Below are 18918 nucleotides of genomic sequence, written 5' to 3' on the forward strand. Positions count from 1 at the left end.
GAGCAAGAGTTTTTTTAATATAATGTAGTTTTATTTTAATGTCACATTTCTTATTATTTTGTGGGTTTTTTGTACCTTTTCCATGTGAAGTCAAGAGACATTCTCCTATATTTTTTTCTAAAACTATAACTTTTTCCTTTCTCAATATGTACCTGATATATCTAGAGTTTATTTTCAATCAGAAAGCAAGGGACAGATCCATTTTCTTTCCTATTGCACCATATATTTGACTTTTAAAGTACCTCTTTATGAGATTTATTCTGCTTATCCATGAGCAAGGGAGATTTTTTCCATCTTCCAAGGTCGTCTTCAATTTCTTTCTTTAATGTTTTGTAGTTTTCTCTGTAGAGGTTTTTTATATCTTTGGCTAGGTTTATTCCTAGGTATTTTATTGGTTTAGCAGTTATAGTAAATGGAATAGTTTTCTTTATTTTTTTCGTTATGGATTCATTGTTGGCATAAAGAAAAGCAAATGACGCCGGGCGTGGTGGCACACGCTTGTAATCCCCGCGCTTGGGAGGCGGAGACAGGAGGATCGCGCAGGTTTGAAGCCAGCCGTGCTGGCGTAAGAGACCCTGTTTCAAAAATATAAAATAGGTCTGGGAGTGTAGTCCGGAGGAAGGAGGGCTTCCAGGAACCCCAGTACCACCAAAAAAAAAAAAAAAAAAAAAAGAAAAGCAAATGATTTCTTTAGATTGATTTTGTATCCTACAACTTTGCTGAATTGGTTAATCAGCTCCAGAAGTCTTTTGGTTGAGTTCATTGGATCTTCTAGATAAAGAATCATATCATCTGCAAATAATGATAGTTTTAGCTCCTCTCTTCCTATTTGAATTCCTTTGATTTCCTTCTCTTGTCTTATTGCTGTTGAAAAGGAGTGGTGATAATGGACATCCTTGTCTTGTGCCTGATTTTAAAGGGAATTCTTGCAGTTTTTCTCCATTCAATATGATGTTGGCTTTGGGTTTATTGTATATAGCCTTAATGATGTTGAAATATGTTCCTTCTATTCCAATTTTCTGCAGTGTTTTTAACATAAATGGGTATTGGATTTTGTCAAATGCTTTTTCAGCATCTATCGATATGATCATGTGGTTTTTATTCTTAGTTCTATTTATGTGGTGAATAATATGTATTGATTTGCGTATGTTGAACCAGCCTTGCTTTTCTGGGATGAAACCAACTTGGTCATGGTGTACAATTCTCTTGATAAGGTTTTGAATGTGTGTAGTTAGTATTTTGTTTAGAATTTTTGCATCTATGTTTATTAAGGATATTGGTCTGTAATTTTCCTTTCTTGAAGTATCTTTATTTGGTTTGGAGATTAATGTGATACTGGCCTCATAGAAGAAATTAGGGAGAATTCCATCTCTTTCAATTTCCCGGAACAAGTTGTGTTGTGAAGTATTGGTATTAGTTCTTCGCTGTAAGTTTTGTACATTAACATATGCATACCCATGTTCATAGCAGCTCAGTTTGTAATAGCCAAAATATGGAACCAACCTAGATCTCCAGCAACAGATGAATGGATTGCAAAATTATGGGAAATACACACAATGGAATTCTACTCAGCAATAAGAAAGAACAAAATCATGTCATTCACAAGAAGATGGAAAGACCAGGAGAATATTATGTTAAGTGAGATTAGTCAAGCACAGAAAGAGAAGGGACATATGTTTTCTCTAACATGCCCAAGCTAGGGGGTAGTGGTAATACCAGAGGGACTCCAGATGATGGAGGGGAAATCTCAGCAAAGCTGGAATGGAAGGATAGGAAAGGAAGAAAGCTGAGGTTGTTTAATGGAGAAGCTACATACGAATATGTGTACTAGTATAAATATATCATCATGGTTAACCTGAACACTATTGTGGGGGGGAGAGAAATGAGGGGAGAGCATGAAGCACAATCTAAATGTACACCATTTTCAATATGTTCCACTTATTAAAATAAATAAATAAAAATAAAGTACCTCTTTAATAGGCAATTTTCCCATTGATCACACTTCTCATGAATGAATTTCCACATATGCAGAGATTGTGCTTCTGAGCCCTCAGATTTTTCTATTCATCATTTTTAATGTTTGTATTGATACTACCCTTCTATATCTACTTCATTACTTATTATCTTGTATTTCTTGATATGAAATAGAGTATATTCTATTAAATTTTTATTGTTTGGAACTGTTTGTTTAGTTTTAAATCTTTGTGTAAATTTGTTCTGTGTAAATTTTAGGAAAAGCTTGTTGAATTTCAAATAATCCTACTTAGATTTTGATTGGAGTTGCTCTGAAATCAGAAATTAATTTGAGGGTAAGTAATATCTTTGTAATAATTGCTTTCCTGTTTATAAAAAGACTGTGTCTTTTTTTTTAATTTAGGTCTACTTAAAATGCTTTCAATAAAGCTTAATATCATCTACATTAAATATTGACTATAATTACTTAGATTTATTCTTAGATATTAAAAATTATACTTTTGAAATTATTTGTGGCTAGTACCTAAGAATGCAATTGATCATTGAGTGTTGATATTTTATACAATAGGTATACAATAGTATATGATAGTTTCTTATATTTATGATTTGTCATTAGAGGTTTTCTCTACAGAAAACCACAACTTCTATTAAAAAAAAAAGTGGTTTCATTTTTTTCTTTTCTGGTATGCCTTATTTCAAAAAAAATTTTTTTCCTTCTTATACTGGCTTGGGTTTCTACCACAATATTAAATAAAAGAAGTAGAATTGAATATTCCTATTTTGTCCTCATCTCAAAAAATAGGTTTTCAGTGTTTTACCACATAAGTATTTGTCATACACTTTCTATAATACATTCTTTGTTATTTCCTTCCATATTTAGTTAGCCACATGATTTCATTATAAATCATAATCAAATTTAATCAAATGTTTTTCATCATCTGGGGGATAATCATGTAGTGTTTCTTCTCTTAATCTATTAATAATAATCTAATTTATGAATTATAATCTATGAATAATAAAATATTCAAAAAATCTAAAGTTGTGCCTGGTGTGTAATCCCTGCGCTTGGGAGGTGGAGACAGGAGGATCACGCAGGTTCGAAGTCAGCCGCACTGGATTAAGAGACCCTGTTCCAAATAAATGATATAAAATAGGTCTGCGAGTGTAGCCCGGAGGTAGAAGGGCTTCCAGGAACCCCAGTACCACCAAAAAAACCAAAAAAACAACTAATATTGTAACAATATTAATTTTAAGAGCATTTCCCAATTTTAAGTCTGGAATAAATCACATTTGACCATCATACACATTTTACACATTGTTGGAATCAGTTTGGTTATATTTTGGTTAGAATCTTCACATCTATATTAATGAGAGAAACTGTCCTGTAATTTTCCCCTTATTTCCTGTCTTCTTGTCTGGTAGTACTATCAAGGCATGAGCTTGGTATGATTTTCTATTCCCTGAAGCAGCACGTGTAAGAAGAAAATTTTGAGGTAACAAAACAGTCTGAAGCCAGGCATGGTGGCACACACTTGTAATCCTAGTACTTGGGAGGCCGAGACAGGAGGATCACAGATTTACAGCCGGCCTTAGCAACTTAGCAAGGCTCTCTGCAACTTAGTAAGACACTCTTTCAAAAAAAAAAAAAAAAATCAAATAGGTCTGAATGTATAGATCATAGGTCATAGGTAAAATGCCCCTGGGCTCAACTCCAGTGGGGGGGGGTAGGGAAGGGGGGAGAGGAAGAGAAGGAGAGAGGGAGAGAGGGAGAGAGGGAGAGGTGGGAGAGGGAGAGGGAGAGGAAGAAAGAAAGAAAAAACAGGAGAGAAAGAGAAAGAAAAAAGTCTGGGCTTAATGCTTTTTCTGTGTTTCCATTTGAAACTACTGATCAAATTTTTGCAATATGTAGGACCACCTAGATTTCTATTTTTTCCTGTTTTGATAATTTATATTTTTATAAAGTTATTTCATGCTATATTTACTTGTTGGCAAAAGTTTGTTTCTAGTATTATGCATGTCTAATGCATCTATAGCTACATTTACTTTTACTTTCCTAATATTTTTCTTATGTTTAATTTGCACAAAGTTCTTGAATGTTGTAATTGTTTTTATAGAAGAAACTATCATTTATATTGTTCTCTTCTACATTTAATTTTCTAAGATTTCATTCTTATTTTTTAAATGTATTAGGTTGAGCCAATCACATTGTATATATTTGACTATATTTGACCTGTACAAAGAGCAATTTATTTTGTAGTCCAAGGAAAATATTAGAAAATTATTTTAATTTCTGTTTTGTTTTTTATAGCAATTTTTATCTTTCTCCTTTCTAATTTAAATACTCCTAATCATATGTTTTAGCTATATCCTGTGAGTCTTCATAGCTACTATTTTTTGTTGTGTTTTCTTTGTTTCATTATATTTAATTTCTTAACAGGATTTGTGATTATGAAATTTGAAAGGTAAGACACATTTAAGACTTTTTTGTTATTGACATGTAATTTCTAACTTAATTTTAACACAGGATGTGTTTTATATAAAAAATTTGTTAAAATTTGTGAAAGTTTTTCCTTACGTCTTTTAATACTGTTTGACTTTATTGATTTATTTGTGTGTGTGTAGTACTGGGAATTGAACTCAGGGATATTTTAGCACTGAGCTGTATTCTAGTCCTTTTAAAATCTTTTTATTTTGAAAGAGAGTATAGTTACTGTGTAATGGCTTCAGACCTGTGATCCTCCTGCTTCAGTCTCCCAAGCACTGGGAGTATGCGCCATTGAGCTCAGCCTATCTGGCTTTTAAATTATGTTCCTGTATTACAATAATAAAATTTAATAAAGTATAATAGTTCAGTCCATTTAATTGTTAAAAAGAAAACAACCCAAGATAACATATTTTAAGAGTCTGCTCATTTGCTAAATCAGCCATTCTATACATATTTATATTTACTGTCGATCATGTTCTACAAAGATTTAAGGAGTCCACATTATGTCACCTGCCCAACAGCTGGCACACTTAAAATTGTATCACAGACACAATTTACTATACAGGCCAAATAAAAATACCAGACAGCAGAAGTACCTTTTTGCCATCTTTTTGTTTCATTGCATCATTTTCTTTTGATACACATTGAAAGAATTCATCTCTGATTATCTAGCTAAAATTCATTTACGTTAATTGTATAGTTGTTCCCCTGTGCTCCATGGGCACATACACGCTAAAAATTGTGGGAAAGGGCACAAAATGAATTCTTGTCAGTCTTCCAGGGCTCAGGAGTTATCAGTGAATGAGGCGTAAGGCTTCGGCTCGTAGTCCCATCTCCTGTTCTGCTTTGGGGTGACACTAGAGACGGTTTCATTGTTCTTACTTCTTTTCCTGATGCTGGTAATGATGTTGGTGACAGCATATAGAAACAGTAAACACTATGGGAGCACGAGGCTGGCCACTGTGCATGGTCATTTCATGTTAATCCTCACAACCACACTTTAAAGTGGATGCTCTTCTTATTCTTTTACAGATGAAAGAACTGACAGAGGAACTCTGGGAAGATGGAAGGATTTATCTCACAGACAGAAGAGATGACCCAGAAAAGGCCAGGCCTTTCTAGAAGCCCCTGCTCCGCTCTGAGACTCTCGGTGACTCTCACTGCCGGTTGCTGGGTGTGTTGGAGGAAGCAGATGGTAGAGAAGATGGTAGGAGAGTGCAGGCTTTTTACCATAGACCTGGCCTGATTTCCTTTGCTCCCAGGCAAATGCCAAGAGCTCAGTATTGGTCCAAGCCCTACCTTCTTCTCCATACTCCTCCTGGCTCAGAGGCTCCTGGATACCATGAGTAATGGCTGAATAGCTGGGCTCTATAAGGCTGCTTTTCAAAAACATCACTGGGCCCAGTTTCTCCAGTGTCTGACTAACACATTCTAAACATAGTGTGCTTTAGGCATTTTACTGCTACATTCTGAAGTACGTTCTTCTCTAAGTGATCATCTCAGTGTCTCATTTTTTCCATTAGTAAGACGATTGTAGTACAAAGGGATCTAAGGCTAATGAGCCCCAGCTCAGGGTGGCTTTCCACTGGCCTAATTTTAAATAAATCTTTCTTTGTTAATTAATGTGCCTTATTCCAGGGTTGCAAGTAACATTTCTGTTCCTTAACTGGACAGGGAGAAAGACGACCACACCCACGGTGGAAGATCCAAAATAATCTTCAGAATTGGTAGGACTGCAATGACCGCTTGAAAGCCAAAGCTTGTTTTGGAGCTTATCTTAAACTAAGGAAATTGTACAAGAGAGTCAACAGTAGAGTAAAAAGCAATGTGATAATGAGGTCATGAATTAACCCCCTGGTCCTTGCGGCTCTCTTCTATTTTTTAAGACCCCTTCTCACCTCCTAAGATATTTTGCACATGCAAAATGCCTTAATGTGGCTAATAAGGCACCTAGCATAAAAGTTAATTAATGAAAATGAAAACACTAAAACGCAGGTTTAGTAACCAGGGCCTGGAGCCAGGTCCCAATTAAACCACTCTTGTGGTGAAGGAAAGGATCAAAACGCCCAATAGGTTCCATCTGGCTGCTTCTGTGGGGGCAACACAGAGTCTCATGTCCACATCAAATTAGTCTTTCCACCTTCTTTCCACAAAGTCCTTCTTGCACGGCCCAGAGGGCCTCCCAGCCTGCCCCCCAAGGAAGGAGTTGGGCAGCTAAGGAATTCAGCTGGACACAGTGTGCTTCCCGAGCTCTCCGCAGCCCTGCCCCTCTGTCACTCATTCCACAGGAGGGCCCTAACCCTCCAGTCCATTTGCACCCACCCAGGAGACCTGATAAGGGCCCTGGCAGAGCAGTACCTTTTCCTAACTTCTGGCAGGGGCCTCACTGACCCATAACGAGGCTACACACATGATTTCTTCTCACACTGTCTTTGTAAATTGACCATGGCTAACCCTGCTGTCCTAGTCAGATCAATCAGAATAACATTTCTCTAGCTGCTGCAGGCTGGCAGCTTCCTGGGTCGAGGCGTGACTCAGAGTCAGCCTTGGATACTGAAGGCCAATTTTTTTTTTTTAGTTTCCAGTGGGCTCAGGTTTCTTTTGCTTTTATCACAGTTGGTGAGCTTTGTAAGCACCGTGTTTACAGCCATGCAAATTAGCCTCAGCTGGAGAGAAATCAGGTCTGGCCTAAATGAAATCAAGCACTGGGTCAAAGGTATTTTATCAAAAATTGGAACTGTGGCCATAGTCCTGGGGTCAAACCAGACTCTCCTCGGAAGTAAGTGGACAGCTTTGTCTAATGTAACCCAAACTCTTGACCTCTGGACCCTGGAAACTCTGTTGAGGGGTGAATGAAAGAGTGATGAAGGGCCACACCAGCCCAACGGGGCTGACCTCCAACCAGGTGGCAGCAGTCGCTGCTGCTGCTGCTGCTGCTGCTGCTGCTGCTGCTGCTGCTGCTGCTGCTGCTGCTGCCAAATGCATTTTTTGTTACAAGAACAATTGTGATAAGGAAATATAAGTTTTTGCATGAAGAAACGCTGTGGTTGTGAGCTGGTTTGCAGTATATATTCCATGTTGCTCATTGCCTAGGCAAGGTTTAAACTGTTTCATCCCACTCACACATTTAAAATACATATATATGGTGACCACCAGCAGATAAGTTATGATACTTTGCACCCAGAAAAATATTTTAGCTGGGCATGACGTTACACACCTGTAATCCCAATACCTGGGAGGCTGAGGCAACAGGATTTCAAGTTCAATGCCCACCTCAGCAACTTAGCAAGACTATGCTTCAAAATAAGAAAAAATATAAAGGACTAGGGATGTATCTCCATGATAGAACTCCCCTGAATTCAGTCTCCAGTGCCAAAAATTAAAAAAATAAAATTTAAAACTTCCACTCCAGCTACCATGTTACTTATAGGAACTAAGGTCATCAGGGTTACATGGCCAGACATGTGGCAGGTGCGCACTAGTCACCTTCAAGCAAGCTCTCGGCCTCCTAATTTCCACTGCAGTTTTCCCATCATTGTTCTAGTCCTTCAACACCCCAGTACATAAAGAAACTTGGTTTACTCTAACTACTTAAGACTGGAAATTATTAAAATCATAATCATTTCCTGCATGCCCAACACCTAGGACTCACATAACTTGCTTCTGAGGGCTAAGGCAGCTACGCTTTTCAGTCTGTCTGGGTCACAGCGCTAAGATGTTCGTGTATGTTTCCCCGGCCTTCTAATAAGTGACAGAAAGCGAAAATTGGTGGATGTTGAGTGTCCTCATCTGAAAAGTTGAAATAATGACCAGGTTGTTCAAATTCTTCAAATTAAAGTATTACCTTTTGATCAATGAGAAACCTGAGATCCAGAGAATAGCACATATCTATTGATATCCAGCTAGTGTTTCTTTCAGTATACAACAACTAGAACGTAACATTCAGGCTTTGCCAAGTGAACTTAAAGTTGAGGCTGTAAGAAAATTTAGGCGGACACACTATTTCTCAATTGAGAATGCAAGCGTTGAGGATGTTGCTGCAGCCACACCTTTGCTCTACTACCTATCAGCTGCATGGCAATGGCCAAGTTTCTCAACTCCTCTAAACAGCAGTCTCTTCATCTACAAAAGGAGAACAATAATAGTAACCAGCACCCTGGGGTCTTGTGAGGCTTAAATAAGTTAACATGTGCCAAGCAATTTAGCTAAAACCCAGTGACAGCCCTGGCTTTAATTACCATTAGTAAAATCTTCAGTTGTCATCTTCATTTGAAGAATCCTAAATAAGTCCAAGGCAATTAAGGCTTCTTATGTTCACATTAAGCATGCATCTGTGAGGGCATGTGCCCATGAGGGGTGGCTGTCATGACCTGTATTTACTTTTTAAGGCAGTGACAAGTTCAGTGGTGAAGCATCCATGTGGCCTGGGTATGTGACCCAAGTACATATGTGGGTCTTTTTCTGTTTTATTATCTTCAACATGCTCCTAGCTGAGAATTAGAGGTCAGACGAGTCAGTGTGGCCACCAAGATCCCCGCATGGGCACTCAGCCCCGCCCTGCCGTGGGGCTGCAGAACATGCCACTCTTAGAAAAAAAGGGCTAGCACCCAGGATACACTTCAAGAAAATATAGGCAAGACTGCCAAACGTTCCTGGACTAGGAGGAGCAGATAAATGCTTTTTAAAAACACATGCATTTAGAATGGCTGTGTTGTACTCTATCTTATAATATCTAATAATACTGTTTTGCTTTTCTAATTAGATAACCCCAATCCATATTCAAATAAATCTTCACTTTCTTTTTGTGGAAGATTTTTTTTTTTTTTTTTTTTTTTTTTTTTTTTTTTTTTTTTGGTGGTACTGGGGTTCCTGGAAGCCCTTCTACCTCCGGGCTACACTCCCAGACCTATTTTATTTTTGGAAACAGGGTCTCTTAAGCCAGTGAGGCTGGCTTCGAACCTGCGCGATCCTCCTGTCTCCACCTCCCAAGCGTGGGGATTACAAGCGTGCGCCACCACGCCCAGCATTGTAGAAGATTTTAAAGGTGTGTGTGTGTGTGTGTGTATATGTGTGTGTGTGTGTGTGTGTGTGTGTGTGTGTGTGTGTGTATTGGGGGGATATTCCAGAATTAGTCCCAAAGGAGCTAGGTCTAATGCTTTACAAATTTTTATATTAGTGGTCAATCATCCTAAGTATTCATCCTATCTATGCCCATGGAATGATTATTATTTTACTAGTAGCTACAAGCCTTTCTAATATGCATCTGGCACCCAATACTCTGTGTGGGTAGTGAGTCGTGAAAACTGGACTCAAGGCCCACAATAGAGAGATTTAACAGGACTAGAGAGGGTGCTGAGAGGCAGTTACTCTCGTTCAGGTTCCATTTCTTGGTGCTCTGCAACAGAAGAGAATTTAGTTCTGTATCTCAGCATTCAAAGGTGCCCTCTTGTGGTTTGGGGCAGGTAATGAGCATCCTAATGATGATGCAGTTGGCTTGAGGTACATCCAGATTAGGTTACTGTTCGACAGCCAATGAGAGAAACATAGCTGAACTCCAAGAATAACATTCTGAAAGAGTCATTGGTGTCCATATTTGACAAGTTCTAACCATGTGTTTTAAAAAATAATCGAGTAAATACAACTTCACTTTTGAGGCCATCTCATTTTCAAATACAATTTATAAAGTGGGATTTTTGTAAAATAATTCCTGTCATAAAGTAGGAGCTCCCATCTCCCTTGGGTAAATTTGGCTGGCCAAGGTTCTTTAAGCTGAAGAGTAGGCCAGCCCTAATCTTTCCACATGCTACTCAATGAATCTAGACAAAACACTAATAATCCCAGTTCACATATTGGTACAATAAATACACAGGCATTCTATAGATGATAACCTTCAACCCACTGCTCATTTATTGACCACATGAGAAATGTAAACTGGTAGGCAAACTCATCCCAACCCCTAGGGGAAAAATAATACACATACCTTTCCTAGGCAGTCCAGAGAAATTATCTTTGTTGCAAATGCTGAAATAATATAAACTTGGAAAGCAATAGGTTATGAAAACCCTATAAATTTATGTTCAGACTTTGAAACAACGTTCTCCTTCCACCCTTCAACCCTCCCCAATAAACTGAGACACAAAGTCTGGGATTTGAGAATTACAGCTATGATCCTCGCCAAAGTGACCAAATTACAATCGATGCTGAAGGCTTTTGGCACGAGAAAGTTTCAACAGACTAGCGTCAGCTGAACAGTCACAACCCACGGGCCCCCAAAGTGCTCGGAGGAAATAGCCAGCATCACATTAATTCTTAAGAACCATCTACTAAGAAGACAGAGGGACTGGAATGCTTTTATATGTCGTACAGAAAAGGAAACAAACAAGGATGATTTATAATTCACTGTCAGACCATGCATCTCAAGAGAGGAGGAATATTGGCAGAAAGCTCTTGAGCAAGTTTAGAATGCAACCGGAAAGCTTATCAAGGAAGCTACTTCTCTGACATGAAATGGGAGGAAGAATCGCGAAAAATTAAGGTTAGGGTGCTGCCCTTCTAGCTCAGGAATAATTATAATGTAGGGACAACGTAAGCATGGGCACATTGACAGTGGAAATTCTTACTTTACAGTTCAAGGAGAGTATGTAAACCATCCAGGATGAACTACAAGATGCTGGAATGTATCATTAGAGGAAGTTGTGGAAGTTCTATGAATATTGAGAAACAAGAATGGTCTAGAAACTCCCACTGTGAATAGTTTCAGGAATGAACACACTGACGTCTTAAAACCTATCTTAGGAATCAATGACGTTCAAGATTTTCTTTCCAAAACCTTCACATTAATTCATAAACTAAGAGATTAATGCAAGGTCCTGGAAAATATTCAAAGAATTTTCATAATGATAATTAACTTTTATTCTTCTAACATAATCCCTGATTTTATAGGGAGGAAGCCAGTGGGGAAAGGCTAAGTCACTTGCTCTCAAGTTTTTAAGAGAGAACAAAAGAGAATGCAGTACCAAGTGTTGGTGGCATCACCAAGCTGATGTTTAGAGCTCTGGTTCTCAGCTGGGTTACTGCTATGTTTATAGTGGCAAAGCAGTCTGGTGTCACAAATGAGGATGACACCTTCTTGAGCATGTGGTACAAATTTGTCATAATATTTTTTGTTATAGTTTACATATAACATATATGTTTCTGGGGATTGTGTTTTTATAGCATTTATATACAGTTCATATGTATAAATTATGTGTGTTTCACATATAAAAATAAAAAATAAAACTGGGGACTGAACCCAGGAATGGACACATTAAAGCAAAATATTAGGCTCCAAATCTACATATTTCCTTGCTGAAGTTATACACGAAGCACATATTTTTATTCAAAGATGTATCCTCCTAATGGGTCATCTTACAATGCAGGTTGTGCTTTGGACTTGCACAAGTTAGTTATGCCTTGCAGATTTTAAAAGTGGCTGCTCTCATTCATAAATTTAAAACCAATCATCTCTAAAAAAGTTGTTACTGTCAAAGTGTGGCAAATTACCATGTAAGTAAAAGAGAAATACAGACATATGCTTAAGTTCCTGCACATTCTCTCAAGTGTTCATCTTAATTAACATTTTTTTCCAGTTAAAGATGGGTAAACTCAGGCTGGGCGTGGTGGCGCACACTTGTAATCCCCGCGCTTGGGAGGCAGAGACAGGAGGGTCGCGCAGGTTCGAAGCTAGCTGTGCTGGCGTAAGAGACCCTGTTTCAAAAATATAAAAATAGGTCTGGGAGTGTAGCCCGGAGGTAGAAGGGCTTCCAGGAACTCCGGTACCACCAAAAAAATATAAAAATGGGTAAACTCCTATTAACTACTTTGTCTTTTCGGGCTCAGTTTCTGGTGGGTAAGGGTCTTAGTACATCCTAGACTACATGATATTGTAGAGAGGATTACTGCCCAATTTGAGGATATATATATATATATATATATATATATATATATATATATATATATATATATATATATATATCCATCCACATATGTTAAACCTGTGCCAGAGACAGGAAATTTAAATACTATCAGAGGCTGGAACTGGAAGCTAGTACTGAACACAGCACACGCTTCACAATTATCCTCATCATTTCTGAAATACAAACGTGGAATATGTGGAGGGATGACAACCAGCTCTGTTAAGATATGTGCATGTTTAGGTCACAATGTTGGCTGAGCCCCTCTACACCAAGATTCAGAGCGCTAGAGGTTTAAATCCCTACCGTACACAGTTCGTTTCAGCTCCATCATTATAGAAAGATGACTTGGCAAGTGCCCTCCAGGTCTGCTGGTACACGAGCCTTTCTGTGACTGAGCTGCAGAGCTGGCCTCTAATACCCAAACTCCCTCAGCTGCCCACAGCCTCTGAAAACCACTTTCATTTTCATTTCATTTCAAAAGAAAAGAAACAAACATCTGACTCTTGAAGGAGACTGAGGGGTCCGGTTTGATGCTGGGAATCTGCCCACTGGCATGAGGGAAAGCTCAGAGGAGGCAGGTTCAGTGGTTTCTGGCATTGACTCAGCTCATTTTCTTTAAAACTTAAAACTCCAACTCTAAGGTAGGTCACAAATCTTACTGAAAGTAGAATCCTACCATTAAGCCCTATAGGCCCACATTTCTGCCTCTGCTTACAGAAAAATGGCAAACATTGTACACACACATAGATTCCAGGGAGTAATGGAACCTCACCAGTTAGAAAGCCTGCAGAACTCAAATGAAAGATATTTTCCTTTCAGACAGAGGAATAAAATAAATACATGAAGTACCAACAGCTTTAATTAAAATCTGCTGTTAAATAGGCAAACACATATGAGATCAGAAACAAGTGACCAAATTCTTTGATATTTTGAAAACAAATAGTAATTCACCAAAACAGAAATTCATTTTGTAGCTAAACAACATGATACCAAGAAGCCAGAGAGAAACAAAGGGAGTAACGGTAATCTAAAAAGAAATAGAGAGCACAAGTTGGTTTGTGTGTGTGTGTGTGTGTGTGTGTGTGTGTGTGTGTGTGTGCGTGTGTGTGTGCACGCGCGCGTGTGTGTGGTGTGTGTGTGTGTGTGTGTGTGTGGTTCTGGGGGTAGAACCCAGGGGCAATTCTACCTCTGAGTTATACCCTATCCCTATTTATTTATTTATTTTAGAAACTGTTGTCTAAGTTGTGGAGGGCCTCATAGCAGCAGAGGCTGGCCACAAACCTATGATCCTCCTGTCTCAGCTTCCCAGGTTCTGGGACTACAAGCCTGCACCACCACACCCCACTGCACAAGTAAATTCAATATGATATTGCATCAGATAATCTTCAGAGTTTCCGACTAGCTAGAGACGCCTTCGTGGACAGGGTTAGCAGAGGCTGGCACTGGAATGTAGATATTCTCCTTCTGCCTTTCATGTAGCAACAACAGTCTTCTGTTTCTATTGATTGCATTTAAAAAGCCAGCCTGGCTGTCTGGCTAGATATAGAGTATCCCCCGAAGTGCTCCTGCAGTAAGCTCAGGGCTGGCTCCTAATGGATTTATCTGGGTGGAGGCCCAGGTGAAGCGAGTGGCAGGAGAAACTGGGTCTCAGGGCTGCCGCCATAGGGACCCTATCTGGATCTTCGTCCCCTTGCAGGCTCTCTCGCTGCCCGCTTCACAATGTGAGGATCGAAGCCGCGTGTTCTCCTCCTGCTTCCTGCCGCCAGGTGCCTCACATGGACTGAAGCGTAGTATCTCCAAGGAAATCCATGACCAAATCAATCTTCCTTCCTCTAAGTTACCTGGTCAAGTCTTTTACAGTTGTGAGAATGCAGACTAATTAAACTGGCTACAAGCCACACTCATACTCTTGTCCTACATAAATCTACTCTATGGGGACATATTTCATAGTATATCAGTTGACTTTTTTATTTTTGTCGTACTGGGGATTAAACCCAGAGGCACTGAACATCTGAGCTAAATCCCTAGGCCTATTTTATTTTTTATTTTGATAGAAGGTCTCATTAAGTTGCAGCCAAGGCCTCACTAAGTTGCTAAGGCAAGCCTCAAACCTCCTGCCTAAGCCTTCTAAGTACTAATATTATAAGCATGTACCACCTCAAATGACTTCTGACCAGGGATTTACTGCATCATTAGTAAAATTCAAATTTTTCCATACAATATGTTCTTAAAAGATTTGCTCCAATGTCCAAATATAAGGGCATTTTTCTCATGACAAGACACTTAGGAGATGAAAAATTTTGATCATGACTTTCATCCATAATTCAAGTCAATGGAAAAATCTGATTGACTAACAGAAAACTGTATTTAGGAATTTCACATTTTCCCCCTGTAATCTGCAGTTAACTTTATTATCATAATATACTTCTGATATAAGCTAATTGATGAATCCCACCATATAACTTAAGAAGGAAGTGTTGATGATAGTAATATCACTCAATATTATAAATTCTTCAAAACATTCCCTCAAATTCTGATAGATTTGAATTTCACAGTATCCTGGTGGGTCAGAAAGAGCTGGATATTGTTAATCCTATTTTACAGAAAAGGAAATCTCTTGAGACGGAAGACAACCAGACCAAAGCTCACATAGTGAATCAACAGCAGAGTCAAGCACTGTACTGTCCCCTTGACATCATCTGCTGCTATCCAAACAATAATGCAAAGAAATTGTAAAATGTGAGCAGCTATCATAGATTGAGGGCTCACTATGTGCCAGGATCTATGCTGAGTCTGACACATATATCTTAATGGAAACATCACGTAGACTAACATAATGAGTGGACATTGTATTAGCTTTCTATCACTGTAACAATATACCTGAGGCAATGGACATAAGGGAGAAAAGGTTTACTTTGGCTCATGGTTCTGTGGGTTCCATTCCAAGATCAAGTAGCTCTGTTGCTCCAGGCCTCTGGCAAGGCTAGAACATCATGGGAGCGATGCATGGCAGGACAAACAACGTACCTCAGGAGCCCCTCCAAGGGCACACTCCCGGGGCCTAAGGAGTTCACTGGGTCCTACCTCCCAGGGGTCCCGCACCTCCCAGTAACACCACTCTGGGAACCAGGCCTTTACTATGCGGACCTTTGGGGGAATTATCCAAACTTAGAAGACATTATCTTGTGTTATGACTAAGTGACTAAGGCACAGAGAGTTGAGGGGACTGTTACCTTTGACTTAGATCACAGTCAGCTCAAGTCGGCCTGACTCCTGGGGACTGTAGACTCATTCTTACAGAGAAGGCCAGTGGCTCTCAGTTTTCAGCTCCTAGAGTCTCTGCTCAGCAATTCTTCTTGATGAGGCTTTTATACTCCATTTATCATTGCAGGCCCTATCTCTACTTTGTCAAAGTCGATCCTATGTACCCTGTTCCACTATGAAATTTACAAGGTTCATTTAATGTTGTTTGTTAAAAACAAACATGAGCTCTACGGAGAAAGGAACATTAGGATCGTTTTACTTCCCCTACCAACATATTTCAAATACTTAGTGCTAGTCAGTGAAATTTTTTTTTTTTTTTTTTTTTTTGGTGGTGGTACTGGGGGTGAAACCCAGGGGGTTTCTACCTCCAGGCTATACTCCCAGACCTATATTTTTATATTTTATTTGGAAACAGGGTCTCACAAAGTTGCTGAGAGCCTCACTAAGTAGCTGAGGCTGGCTTCAAACCTATGCAATTCTCCTGTCTCAGCCTCCCAAGTGCGGGGATTACAAGCGTGCGCCACCATGCCTGGCTCAGTCAGTGAAACTTTTTTAAATGATGAAAATGTTTAATTTTTAAACTGTACAGCATGGTAGCTGTTATTCACAAGAACAAAACTGGAAAATGGCTAGTAGAAATGAAGAGCTAAATTTCTATTTTATTTATTATTAAATAGGTGTATATTTCTGCACTGTACAGTGAAGACCTGGAACAATGCCTAACACCATAAATCCCACAAAATATTTGCTAAATAAGTGAACTTATAAGTAAAAACTACTTTTTCATATATGTTACAAACTACTTCATCTAATAGCAAATTAAATATTGTATTTTTCAACAGAAAGCTGAAAAAAGAGTTCAGATTAAATTTCAAAAGTGCAGAAGATATGACCAAAATAGCAAGAATAGGTTTCTTGAAATATTTGCTCCATTTTTTTCTCTATGATTCAAAGCCTTCTGAAACATTTTCTGAAAACACAGGAAAAGCAAACCAGCAGCACAGAGTGAATCACCACAGATGACAAAAATGGATATGTAATTACAACTATTACTATAACCATGCCATACCTTTTTGACCTTGTTTTTTTTCTCATAGGTCTCTGACAGAGGTTTTTTCTTCTGTTGTGTTGTGTCTTTGGAGAATAAATACTCAAATTCACTAGTATCTTGAATATTAGGTTCTTCTAAAGAGTCCCATAAAGTTGGTGCAGCATTTTGGCTTAAAAGAGAAAACCAGACATTAAGTTTAGGAACCCAAACAGAAGACAATGAAATCTTTCTCTAATTCCTTTTTATTTTGTTAAAAATATAAAACACTAATAAAAGGTGGAGAAAATAATTTCATGTCACATTTTTAAATAAAAAAAATAGACTATAAAACATTTGCACGCACACACACACACTCATATCCCTTTCCAAAAAAGGATGGCCATTAGATACAGAGAGCTCTAGAGAAGCACATTGCAACTAGACATGCTAGGACTGAGGTTTTTAAGGCCACACTGTCCATAGCCTTCCCATGATGAGCAGAAATAGGCATCATGTAAAAGCTAAAAATTCTGAGACATGGACAAGATATTTCTTAAAGAGCCTGAGGATGAAGTAATCAGGTAAAGGTCTGCCCTCTCCTTGGACTTTTTCTATTGGTTTTAAACATAGTTTTCAGGATTAACACAGGTAAACTCGGTGCAGGGACCTTAGTATGTGTATAGTCTATCCATTTTTAAATATTTGATAGCGAGGTGCACTGGTGCACTTCTGTAATCCCAGTACTTGGGGGGGCTGAGAAAAAAAGGACCGCAAGTTAGAAGCAAGCCTCGGCAATTTAGCAAGACTTCATTCCAAAATAACAAATAAAAAAGGCTAGGGATGTAGTTCAGAGGTAGAGTGCCCCTGGGTTCAATCCCTGGAATCAACCCCGTCTACAAAACCATATAATGTTTGATTTATAACATCTCACACTCCCACACAAAAACCCCACAAACTCCTCCATGGCACCGGGATTTCAACTAGAGCAGCCATAGAGGGATGGAGTTTGTTTTATCGTGAAGAAATAGGCGGGCTCCGGTTCTGCAGAAGAGAAAGATGTTGACAGAAATCAGGTACATCAGAATGGCCACTGAGAGCTGACCCACGCGACTGCCCCTAGGCTCACCTAAGTCGCAACACGTCTTCTCCCAAATATCTCCTTTTCTATCTTACCATAATTTTAAACACTATTAATATCTATGGACAGAAAAGTCTCATCTATGTTTATTTTTCAAACATAATCACATATATGTCACAATCCACAACACCTAATAGTATTTATTTTGCTTTATCACACATTATCTGTTAATAAAAACTAAAATAAGTTATTATTACATATTACATGTTATATATTATAAATATACTTGTTACACTACTATTTTTTTTTTGAACTGGAGATGGAACTCAGGGGCATTCTACCTCTGAGTCATACCCCCAGCCCTATGTTATTTTACTTTTTACTTTGAAACAGTGTCTCACTAGGTTGCTGAGAGCCTCACTAAGTAGCTGAGGCTGGCTGCGAACCTGCGATCCTCCTGTCTCGGCCTCCCAAGTACTGAGGTTACAAGCCTGCATCACCAGGTGCAGATTACTGTTGATTTTTTTTAAGACTACAAGGTAATTTTCATATTCAAAATAGTAGGCAATACTGAAGTTTCAAATATGCTTTTTCACATTTTGCTGCATCTGCCTTTCCCATAGAATAGGACATTTTAGTTCTGGCCATGTTCATTTCTTTCCATTTTTAATTTGTAAAAAATTTTATTGGCACATCATAGTTATATATCTTAATGGGGTAAAGAAGGTAGAGGCATACATACACACATCACTCATTATTTTTTCTAATACAATATTTGAGCCATTTAACAGGACATACACGACAAACATAAGGTATAGTATATTCATAACAGTATTATGAATACCTGGAAAACCACTTCCCAAGCCAAAGGCAGGGACATTTCCTATGCAGGGCATCATCTCCATGTTCCATCCCCAACCATGCCCTTCTGCTCCTCAATTAACTTCAATCTGAAACCCAGGTTTCACATTATGGAACACCATAATGGGCATATTAACTCAAGTGCACTGAGAAAAGGGGAATCTTGATCCAGGGAGAGTCCTGGAATATCCAAGCAAGGCCAACAGCTCAGGCCCAGCTCCCCACCCCTCTCCTGCACCTGCTTGCTTCCAGCTCCATGGACACTGAGGTT

The 18918-nt window shown here is 38.8% G+C and overlaps 1 protein-coding gene across 5 annotated transcripts in view; it reads right to left on the minus strand.

Annotated features, from left to right (window-relative positions):
- Positions 1–18918, minus strand: part of FMN1 (formin 1) — a gene marked incomplete at both ends in the record, with an annotated part of 444359 nt that overhangs the window by 194322 nt on the left and 231119 nt on the right. For all 5 annotated transcript variants that reach the window (XM_080708275.1, XM_080708277.1, XM_080708276.1 and 2 more), the window contains one exon: positions 16748–16898. In XM_080708275.1, coding sequence (XP_080564401.1) covers positions 16748–16898 — 151 coding nt within the window. The remainder of the gene's footprint in view (positions 1–16747; positions 16899–18918) is intronic.

This window comes from Muscardinus avellanarius (genome assembly GCF_963383645.1).
Source record: "Muscardinus avellanarius genome assembly, chromosome: 12".
NCBI classification, from domain to species: domain Eukaryota; kingdom Metazoa; phylum Chordata; class Mammalia; order Rodentia; family Gliridae; genus Muscardinus; species Muscardinus avellanarius.